The sequence below is a fragment of the Odocoileus virginianus genome, chromosome 23 (genome assembly GCF_023699985.2).
Source record: "Odocoileus virginianus isolate 20LAN1187 ecotype Illinois chromosome 23, Ovbor_1.2, whole genome shotgun sequence".
Taxonomy (NCBI): domain Eukaryota; kingdom Metazoa; phylum Chordata; class Mammalia; order Artiodactyla; family Cervidae; genus Odocoileus; species Odocoileus virginianus.
The window spans coordinates 15,974,588-15,985,924 of NC_069696.1; the positions used below are offsets into that span (position 1 = coordinate 15,974,588).

The 11,337-nt window shown below is 53.4% G+C and overlaps 1 protein-coding gene across 2 annotated transcripts in view; it reads right to left on the reverse strand.

Annotated features, from left to right (window-relative positions):
• The window catches only part of TTLL8 (tubulin tyrosine ligase like 8), a 65,551-nt gene extending 54,219 nt beyond the window's left edge, over window positions 1-11,332 (reverse strand). For both annotated transcript variants that reach the window (XM_070453541.1, XM_070453540.1), the window contains exons 1-5: window positions 10,400-11,332; window positions 9,808-9,939; window positions 7,048-7,139; window positions 2,226-2,364; window positions 1,522-1,595 (exon numbers count right to left, since the gene is read on the reverse strand). In XM_070453541.1, the coding sequence (XP_070309642.1) occupies window positions 1,522-1,595; window positions 2,226-2,364; window positions 7,048-7,139; window positions 9,808-9,939; window positions 10,400-10,730 (768 nt within the window). In that variant the 5' untranslated portion in view covers window positions 10,731-11,332. The remainder of the gene's footprint in view (window positions 1-1,521; window positions 1,596-2,225; window positions 2,365-7,047; window positions 7,140-9,807; window positions 9,940-10,399) is intronic.
• Window positions 11,333-11,337: the final 5 nt, after the last annotated feature.

Sequence of the window (11,337 nt, forward strand, 5' to 3'; positions counted from 1 at the left end):
AGGGGGTGGGGGGCTTGGACTCCGGGCGGCAGGGGCACACGCTGGCTGCAGCCCCAGGAGAGCCCCCTCCCCGGCTGCCAGGACGCGGGCTCCTCTGCCTCCCCGAGCCTTCAGAGTGCAGGGGCCCAGGACCGCAGCTGAAGCAAGACTGGGAGTCCTTGGCGTCTGTGCTCTTGTGCTTGGTCAAAAATTCTAACCAAATAAAGAGATATGAGGAAGGGAAAAGATTCTCCATGATCCTGCCCCTGAAGATGACCCAGACACCTTGGAGAAGACCCTCTGGGTCACGCCCGCAGACAGCATGTTAGGACCACCTGATGCCCGTGGCTCGAGCCAGCCCCCTTGAGCCCCTTGGTCCGGCAGGACGGCTCCTCCCGCATACCATCACACAGTGCTGCTGCCGGGGGCGGGCAGGGGGCCACAGGGAAGAGGGGGCTGCTGGACTCAGGCTGCCAACGCCACTTCCCAAGCTCACCCGACCCGGGTCCCTGGACTCGGGCTCAAGGCCTGGGTCCTTCCTCCTGCTCTCAGAGTGATGTGTGCAGTTCCTGTAGCCACTTTCCCAAGTAAGTCTCATCTGTTACAGGGCGTGATGAAGCGTCGTAGACGGATGTATAGAGAGCGCTTGGGGGCCACCCAGGCGCCCGAGGGGAGGCCCGGCCTCCAGTCCAGTACTAACACCCCTGCCCCCCAGACTACCCGCACCCCCGACCCACGGCGCCTCCCCAGCCTCATGGTGGACTTTTGCAGAAAGAGATCCGCACCGGGAATAGGCATGATGCGCTCACTGGCCTGTCAGGCCCTTGCCCATTTTCCATTTGATCAACATCCTCTTTGGGTGTGCAGGCGCTTCGCGTACTCTGAGCAGATCTGTGCAGTCTTGGGCCCTGCAAATTTCTCCCCAAGTAGCTGGTGTTTGTTCTCTTCACAGGGTCTTCCGGGGGCCAGGAGCTCTGCACGTCAGTGTGGTCAGTGCATCCCATTCTCCTCACAGTGGATGCTTTCTGGCCTGGTTTTAACTTTCTTTTCTCCCCTTGAGTCTCAGCGACCCTCCGTTACCTGCTGGCAGCCTCCCACAACCCCATGCAACTGCCTCCCTGTCCTCGCCAGCTCTGCCCAGCCCGTGACGGCTGACCTGCCGCCCAGCCAGCATCGAGGCCTGGGAGCCCAGCCCTGGGGGGCTCGCTCCAGCCGGGGTGGGCCACGTGCAGCAGACAGCACCTCCACCACCACTGCCTGGGGGCTGTGCAACCCCGCCCCACAGGGTCTCCACAGACGGCAGGCTCAGCTCATCTGCTCACACGGGAGCATGGATGCGGGGCCCACGGGGAGGCCCAGGTGGACGTGCGGACGTGGGGCCCACGGAGAGGCCCAGGTGGACGCACATGGCACATGGATGAAGGGACATCCTCAAAGCTGGGTGTGACTGTGGCTTTGCTGCCGCCCTCACCTCCCAGGGTGCAGCACAGAGGAGGAAGTAAACGTCTGGCCGAGGTGCCCCAGGAGCCCACGGGAACCTACCATCACATCGTGGATGTCGTCTGCTTTCTCTGAAGCCACATCTTGATTCTCTTTGCCTTCAGCATGTTTGTTGTCTGCAAACACAACATACAAGAAATCAGCAAGTCATTGACCACAGCCAGGCCCACCACTGGGCCCAGGGCAGAGCAGTGCCCCATGAGGAGCAGGTCCCATGAGGAGCACGGCTAAGTCAGGCTTGGGCCGTGGTGCCCCCCCAAGTGTCCACTGAACCGACCTGGGCCATGAACTGCGGAATGAGTGGGGTCCAACAACTGCCTGCAGGCCGAGTGGAGACCCTGGAGCCGAGAGGGCGCAGACTCCGTGGGGAGGGGAGCAGGCCCGGCTGGGGTCAGGGCCTGGGGCAGGTGGGCAGGGGCAGCGGAGGAAGCACGGCAGGGGGCCAAGCAGGGGCTGGGAGGGAGCTGGGCCCCGAAGGGGGACTTCCGGGCCCGGCCGCCGACGACAGTGGGCGACGTCCAGGCACAGGGACGCCTGGACGCGGATGGGGACACACCTGGAAGTGACCGGAACCAGGGCTTGAAGGGGCTCGTTGACGCCTGGACGCCTGGGGCGGGGCCGAGCGGCGAGCCCCTCCCCCGGGAGGCCACAGTGCAGGGCCCGCTGCTCCGCGCGGAACCCACACACTCTGGGTCTCCATGACAGGCACACGCGTTTCACGCAGAACACACACGCCGATACTCTACCCGGCACCCCTTCCCCGTCGCCGTCGACGCTCGGCACGAACTTGGTCAGAAAGTGGAATTTCTTTTCCACCCAGCCCTTCCTCCTCAGGGTGGTCCGGATCACTGGGTAGTGTCCGTAGATGGAGAAGATCTTCTTTTCCTCAAATTGCAAGTGTATTTGAAATTAAAGAACGGAAAATAAGTTAACCCTGTCTCTGTAAGACAGTCTGCAGTCAGGGTGAGGGATGGTCCCGGCGGGAAGCGCTCCGTCGCACTCTGAGTCAGGCAGCCCCCGGGCAGGCCCACCTCTGCTGTGTGTCCACGGCCCCGGGCATGGGGGCTTTGCAGGCACAGGCCTCGCCCACACTCAGCCAGAGGAGGCACAGCCAGGACCTAGGGGCTTCTGGAGGCTCAGACCTCAGCTCGGGGCAGGTCGAGGTCGGAAGGGCGGGCCTCGGGGGTGGCCCGGGACCTGTGCGCTACTTTCCCGTACAAAGGTGACCGGCCCGCGCATCTGGGGAGCGGGAGGTGCTTGAGGTTTGAGGAGGGGTGGGGGGGCACTCAGATGCCCGGGAGGGGCCAGAGGGGCGGCGCCCCCACCTGGGGCCAGCACCAGCGACCAGGACCCTGCCCACTACTGTGGGGATGAGCCAGTTGCCCGGGGCCAGGCAGAGGGCAGAGGCAGACAACCCTTTGCTTCCCAGCAGACAGTCGAGCGAAGACAGGCATGGCCATGTGGGGCCCGGGGCCCACGCTGCCGAGGCACACGTGGACACATGGCCTGGGCAGCAGCAGGGAGCAGGGGCGTGGGCAGCAGTGAGCTTAGGGCCTCGTGAGCTTGTGAGAGCAGGATGGGGCAGGAGGGGAGGCAGCTCAGACTCATGGGGTCCCTGACTAGACTCTGAAAGGCAGGGGGCCCTGGGTGGGCCTGGCCTAATCAGGTGTGCCCCTGAGAAGAGGGTCAGAAACCAAGACGGGCAGGGACTGTCTCTGCCCGCTGCTGGCTCTGAAGACGGCGCCACACATTCTACAGCCTCAGGGAAATCGATCCTGCCGACAAGCCCACAGAGCTCTGAGGAGGGACCTCCCCCCATGGGCCTCCAGAGGCGACCCCCTGGCTTAGTGCCTCGACAGACGCGGAGCAGAGGGCCCGGCCTGCACCCTGACCCACAGGAGCTGGGAGATAGCCCAGGGCTGTGTCTAAGCAGCTAAGGCCGTGGTGGTCTCACACAGCAGCGGAGGGAGGGCCAGGACCACCTGCCAAGGTGTGGGCCTGTGGCCAGATGCTGGCAGCCCAGTTCCAGCCCCCTCGGGGGACGGCCGGGCCTCCTTCTGCTCAGATCATGGGCCCCTGGGCCTGGCCTCGCCCACCGCAGGGCGAGGGGCCGCGGTGAGGAGGGGCGGGGGGTGACAATGGCAGGTCAGGGCCCACAGCTCCAGCAAGACCTCCTGCCCACACCCCCAGGTTCTCTGCTGATCCAGGGTCAGACTGAGCGACTTCAGAAAACTGGCTTAACTGTAAGAAGCCAACAGAGGACAAAACATACGGGGACTACAAAAGGACAACAGGTTCCAGACTTCTAACACAAGAGGGAAAACGGGATTTTAAAAGAAATCAGTCCACAAGGAGGCATGAAGGGAGAGCAAAAACGAGCAGAAACCAAAGGAGTGAAAGCCCACGGGAGTACGCCAGCAGTTTAATTATGGACGAATACACAAAATGCTCCAGTTAAAAGGTAAGAAGTGCCAGACTACATCTTTTTCTTATCTCAATCTATGCTGTCCACAAGAGAAAATCAAAAGCACACGCCTACAGATAGGTAGAGAATAAAATGATCCAAGTATGAGACAGAATAACCTTTGCGACGAATATACATCACCAAAGTAAAGAAAAGCTTCGTACAATGCGAAGCAGACATTCAGCTTGTCAGAACACACTTGTCTGCACCCGTTATCGGAGCTATAAATTACACACAGCAAAACCTGGGAGCAATACAAAGTAGACAAGTCCACAATTACACCAGGAGATTTACCACGCCACTCTCAGTGAATTAAAGACCACAGGGACAAAAACACCTGAAAAACAGAAACAAACCCCTCAGGTCTGGAGGACTTGAAGAACTCAAATGAAAACCTCTTCCCTGATGACTGTGAATAGAGCACTCTACATCAACATCTATATAAATTAACAAAATGCTAGGCAGAAAGCAGGTCTGAATACATTTCAACGGAAATATATTATACCAATTACATTCTCAACCACAGTTAATCAAGCCAGCAATCAGTTACAAAATAACCAGAAACAACCCTTTTTACTGTTGTCCAGTTGACTGCTTAGCTGTGTCCGACTCTTTGCGACCCCAAGGACTGCAGCACGCCAGGCTCCTCTGTCCGCCACTATCTCCCAGAGCTTGCTCAAATTCATGTCCATTGAGTCAGTGATGTTATCTAATTATCTCATCCTCTGTTGTCCCCTTCTTCTTTTGCCTTCAATCGTTCCCAGCATCAGGGTCTTTTCCAATGAGTCAGTTCTTCACATCAGGTGGCCGAAGTATTCATCTTCAGCATCAGCCAAGGAGTTTCATCTTCAGCATCAGTCTTTCCAATAAATATTCAGGACTGATTTCCTTTAGGATTGACTGGTTTGATCTCCATGCTGTCCAAGTCTTCTTCTAAAGCATCAATTCTTTGGCACTCAGCCTTCTTTATGGTCCAACTCTCACATCTGTACATGAGTACCGGAAAAACCATAGCTTTGACTAGACGGACCTTTGTCGGCAAAGTAATGTCTCTGCTTTTTAAAATACTGTCTAGGTTTGTCATAGCTTTCCTTCCAAGGAGCAAGTGTCTTTTCATTTCATGGCTGCAGTCACCATCTGCACTGATATTGGAGCCCAAGAAAATAGTCTCACTGTTTCCATTGTTTCCCCATCTATTTGCCATGAAGTGATGGAACTGGATGCCATGATCTTCATTTTCTGAATGTTGAGGTTTCAGCCAACTTTTTCACTCTCCTCTTTCACTTTCATAAAGAGGCTCTTCAGTTCCTCTTCGCTTTCTGCCATAAGGGTGGTGTCATCTGCATATCTGAGGCTATTGATGCTTCTCCCAGCAATCTTGATTCCAGCTTGTGATTCATCCAGTCAGGCATTTTGCATGATGTACTCTGCATGTAAGTTAAGTAAGTAAGGCGACAACATACAGCCTTTGCATACTCTTTCCCAATTTTTAACCAGTCCATTGTTTCATGTCCAGTTCTAACTTCTGCTTCTTGACCTGCATACAGTTTTCTCAGGAGGCAGGTGAGGTGGTCTGGTATTCCCTTCTCTTTAAGAATATTTCACAGTTTGCTGTGAGTCACACAGTCACAGGCTTAGCATAGTCAATGAAGCAGAAGCAAATGTTTTTCTGGAATTTCCTTGCTTTCTCTATGATCCAGCAAATGTTGGAAATTTGATCTCTGGTTCCTCTACCTTTTCTAAACCCAGCTTATACATCTGGAAGTTCTCAGTTCACATATTGCTGAAGCCTAGTTGGAAGGATTTTGAGCATAACCTTGCCAGCATGTGAAATGAGCACAACTGTCTGGTAGTTTGAACATTCTTTGGCATTGCCTTTCTTTGGGACTGGAATGAAAACTGACTTTTACCAGTCCTGTGGCCACTGCTGAGTTTTCCAAATTTGCTGATGCAATGAATGCAGCACTTTAACAGCATCATCTTTTAGGATTTTAATAATCTACCTGCCTAGAAATTAAGAACTATACTTTTAAGTAACCCACTATCAATGAAAATAGTATGAATTGTTAAATACTTTGAACTGTATCTCATCAAAAATACTACAAAACGAAATCTACTGAAATGCAACTGAAGCAGTACTTAGAGGGGTATTTGTAGCCCTAAACATTTATATGTTTTAAGGTCTCAAAAGAAAATCTGAAGTTAAATCTAAAGGTTAAATTCGATTTATAGGAAACCCCAGAAAGGACAATGATAGGAAGCACAAAAGGTTCATCCGTGGTTGCCAGGATTTGGGAATAACTAGGGCGAGAGGCGGCTCCCACGAGGGCGGCCGTGCTCCGCTTTGGCTGGTGGGTCGATGCAGACTTCGAGTGTCTCCTGGGCTGTGCTTCCCTGCAGGTGCATCCCGCCCATCGCAGCCCCAGCTGTGCGCTTACAACCCCCGCGCTCCCAGCTGTGTGCTGTGCTTCAGAAGGACATTAGGGCTGAGCGCATCTCCACGCGTCACTGTGTGTTGGGTTTCTCGGGCTTCCCCGCCGTCCTGGCCTGAGCAAGGTGACGCACGGTAAGGATGAGAGTCACGTTCTCAGAGTGGAAGCTGTGGACCATCTGAAGAATGCCTGCCCTTCCTTATTCCCCCCGAAGGCTCCCCTTCTGGTGAAAGCTGGGCCCCTCCCTTGGGGACGTGGTGGGTGTCCCGGGGCCCCATATGAGCACCAGAACTCCTCGCACACACAAGCGGCCTCACCACGTCACTCGGGGGCCTGGGCCGAGGGTGGGAGGGCGATATGGGAGTTTGTCCCTTGTCTGAGACGTGTGTCCACATCTGCAGCCAAACAACAGGGACACGTTGGCCGCGTGGTTGTAGGAGAGGTTTTTACCATGTACGTGTCTGCACTTTGTGCATCTCAGAAGCATCACTTAGTTCAGAAGTAAAGGTCTAATGTACCATGACTCTGGCACAAGCCTCATGCCAGGGCCAGGACTGGGGGCACACCTCAGCGGCAGGGCATGTCACAGGCTACGGACTCCCTCTACAAACTCCAAAATGAATTACATTCTTAAAAAGAACCCCTCCCCATGGAGCCCCAGAGAGCGTTTACCTTGATTGCCTTGTCTGTTAGTTGCTTTGCTATTTTGAATCTGTCTAATTTGGGGGAAGAAACCAAGTCTTGTGAAACGCCTTGTTTTAATTCTGCAAAAGGAAAACAGACATGAAGGCAAAGGCAAGACCAAACCAGTTACATTCACACTCAGGAGATACCAGTCTGATCCCTGTGTCCAGCCCCCCGTGGCAGGCGGCCCTCATAGACATTTCATAAAATTCCAAATGTGTATATACTTAATAATATAGCTTCAAATGTATAAAAACACAAGTGGACAGAGATTACAAAAAAAAAAAAGACATAGAAAATCCAAATTCATATTGAGATACTTCAACGAACCATTTGTCTCAGGAAAGGAAGGGCTGCCTGGGTGGCGCTAGGAGTAAAAAACCCACTTGCCAACGCAGGAGACATATGACATGAGTTCCATCCCTGGGTCAGGAAGACCGCCTGGAGGAAGGCGTGGCAACCCACTCCAGTATTCTTGCCTGGAGGGTCCCATGGACCGAGGAGCCTGGTGAGCTACAGTCCATGGATGTGAAAAGACTCAGACAGGACTGAAGTGATTTAGCACATGCTCAGAAAAGGAAAGCATAAACAAAGAATCAGTAAAATATAGCAGATTTGAATCAATCAGCCCCAAATGACATCCACAAATCAAATCCACAGCTGAGGACACACTTTCTCTTCACATACCTTTTCCAACATAGATCACATACTGGGCCACAGGGTCTCCGCAAACTTCAGTGGATCAAAATGATATAAATTAAATTTTTTACCACTGAAGGAAACTAGAAATTAATAACAAAATGGTAACTAGAAATTTTTCTAAATGTTCAAAAATTCAGCTCCGTTCAGTTCAGTTGCTCAGTCATGTCCAATTGTGCGACCCCATGGACCACAGCATGCCAGGCTTCCCTGTCCATCACCACCTTCTGGAGTTTGCTCAAACTCATGTCCATTGAGTCTGTGATGCCATCCAACCATCTCATCCTCTGTTGTCCCCTTCTCCTCCCACCCTCAATCTTTCCCAACATCGGGGTCTTTTCCAAAGAGTCAGCTCTTCACATCAGGTGGCCAAAGTATTGGAGTTTCTGCTTCAGCGTCAGTCCTTCCAGTGACTATTCAGGACTGATTTCCTTTAGGATGAACTGGTTGTATCTCCTTGCGGTCCAAGGGACTCTCAAGGGCCTTCTCTAACACCACAGTTCAAAAGCATCAGTTCTTCAGAGCTCAGCATTCTTTATGGTCCAACTCTCACATCCACATATGACCAATGGAAAAACCATAGCCTTGACTAGACGGACCTTTGTCAGCAAAGTAATGTCTCTGCTTTTTAATATGCTATCTATGTTGGTCATGGCTTTTCTTGCAAGGAGCAAGCGTCTTTTAATTTCATGGCTGCAGTCACCATCTGCAGTGATTATGGAGCCCAAATATTAAGTAGCACACTTCTAAAATAAAGCATGGTTCAAAGGAGAAATCAGGTGGAAATGACGAGAACTGTGCGGCAGTGAAAACATGGCCCGTCACAGTGTCAGAACACGAACGAAACTATGATTAGAGTTCTAAGAATACAAAGGTTGCTAATGTTTGAAAATCCATAACATAGTCCATTGATACAGTAAATAAAAATATGCAGAAGAAAACATGATAAAATGCAATAACTGTTCATTTTAAAACTCTCAGTAAACCAGGAATAAAAGGGAACTTCCTTTCAAACTTATAGAAGCAAGAATTCATGGGTGTTTAACTCATAATTTTTGTGAATGACAACTTAAAACATACTACTTGTACATTTTAAAGGGGAAATATTAACCAATGCGGCTTAGAGGAAGGTATCCTGGTGAACCTGGATCCATTTAGGACTTCTGCTACATAAATATAAACTCAGTTCTAAAATGAAAATTAGTATTTTGAATAAATTTGCCAAAGAAAATTTGACAGCTAAAGAAATGTGAAAAAGTAAATCATGGCTTTTTGTTTTGTTTTGTTTTTAAAAAAACTTATAGCAACATCATACTTCATGGTTAAACACTGAACACTCTCCTCTGGAGTTTAGAAACAAAAAAAAGATGTCCACTATATCACAGCTACTCAACATTATACTCAAAGTGCTAGCCCATGCAACAATGCAAGAAAAGGAAATAAGAGGTATAAAGACTGAAAAGATCTGCAGGTGATGACTATGTATGTAACACATTTAATTGTTACAATTAGTAAGTATATTTACTAAGGTCACCAACCACCAAGGCAGGAAAATGAATTCAACTGTATTTGTATACACTAAGACAATTAGAAAATGGAACTCAAAAATGCCATCCATGTAGTGTTAAGCATGGACTATCTGGGAATGATTCTAACAAAGAGGTGGTACCCACTTGTAACTAAAAGTGGGAACCTTGCCGACAAGATTGGAAGAGCTGACGTTCATGACCAGGACACTGAATACTAAGATATTAATTCTCTTCCCAGCTGATCTATATGTTCAGTGGAATCACACACATGTGTGTGTGTTGGGGGAGGGGTAAATTAACAATTGATTCTAAAAATGCAAAAGTCCAAGAAACCCTGCACACATCTTGAAGAAAAAAACAGAGAAATAGTGACTTACTATGAGGCTACTGAAATTAAAGCAGGTGGTTTGACGTTAGGATAGGGACAGACAGATCAATAGAACAGATAGAGGCATCCAGAACCTGAACTTGACAGTCACTTTCAGAAAACGCGGGAGGACGGGCAGAGGACAATACTGACTAGATTCTGCTCTGCGCTCCCCTTCCAACGACGCGGGCTCTGATGGCAGCCTGTTGGGTTCACCGGGCTCCATCCCTGCTTCCACCTTGGCCTCGGGCCCCTCCTCCTCGCTCCCTTCTACCACCTGGGCCCCTGCGAAGGGGTGTAAGCGAAGGCTAGAAGCGGGGAGCACAGACGGGGGGAGGGGAGGAAGGGGAGTCTGGAGTGGAGAGGGGACCCTGGGGTGGGGCAGGCAGGGCTGCGGTGGAGGGAGAAGTCTGGGGTTGGGGGGGGTCTGGGTTTCGGGGGCAGGGCTGGGATGGAAGGGGAGTCTGGGGGGTGGGTGCCTGGGCTTGAAGGGCAGGGCTGCTGTAGAGGCGGGAGTCTGGGGGTGGGGGGGCCGGCTTGGGGTGGGGGGGCCGGCTTGGGGTGGGGGGACGCAGGTCCCGGCCCCCAAGGGCCGGGATTCAGAGGTGGAGGGCTGGGCGGGCCTGGAGTTCCGAAGGAAGGGTAGGTCTGGGGCTCCACGGGTGGTCTGGAATCCCGAGGGCGGGGCGGGGGCAGACCACAGGCCCAGGCAAAGGGTTCGGAGGGAGGCGGGCTCAGTGCTCACCCGGGCCGGTCCGCGTGCCCCCACCCCCCGTCGCGCTGTCTCGCGTCTTGCGGTTGCCCTGGGCGACAGACCCCGGCGGCGCGGCGCATTGTGCAGCCCGGGGCGCCGGCGGCGGGGCCTCGCAGGCGCGGCGCGGCGGCCGGCGCGGGGCGTGGGGCTTCGCGGGCGCCGGGGCGGCAGGGTGCGGCGGAGGCGGCGGTGCGGGGGGCGTCGGGGGTGTGGGGTCCCACGGGCCACGGTTGAGGGCACCTACGCGGCGCCCCGAAAGGGGGCTGCAGTCCGAGACGCGGCCGCGGCCGGCGTGGGGACCGGGGCGCGAGGCACGGAGCATGGTGTCCGCGGGGAGGAGGGCCCACGAGTGGCATGCGCCCTGCCCGGGGTCACGCAATCCCGCCCCGCGCGGCTGTCGGGGTCACACAGACCCGCCGTGGCAATCAGAGCCCCACAAGTCATAAAGACCCGAAGGTCACACACCTGGGACCCCGCCCTTGCAGGACAAGCCGACCATCCAGGTCAGGCTCCGCCCCGCTAAACATCCAGTGTTCCTGGGAAGACGACCCTAGCCTTCCAGGAGCTGTGCTGTGTTCCCTGGGTCACTCGTGGGGCTTGAAGTGACGCCCGGGAGTTCCGAGCACCAGCCAGCATCCCAGCTACCCAGATGTCCAGCCTCTCTGGTCCAGCATCTTTGTAGAGGGAGGGGTGAATAGGAAAGATCCACCTACCCCATCGGTGCCTTCCTCCTGGTAACTTTCCAAAATCTGGATGTCATCTTTATTTGGTTTAAACATCTTTATTTTGCATTTAACTTCCCGAGATAACCCCAGAGCGAGGCTCTGTGCCCATTCTGTGGGGGGTGGGGGGTACCGGGAGAGGCACCAGTGCCTTCCCAGCCTCCTCCCAGCCCACCTGCAGACGGGCTCAGGGCTATGGTAAATCAT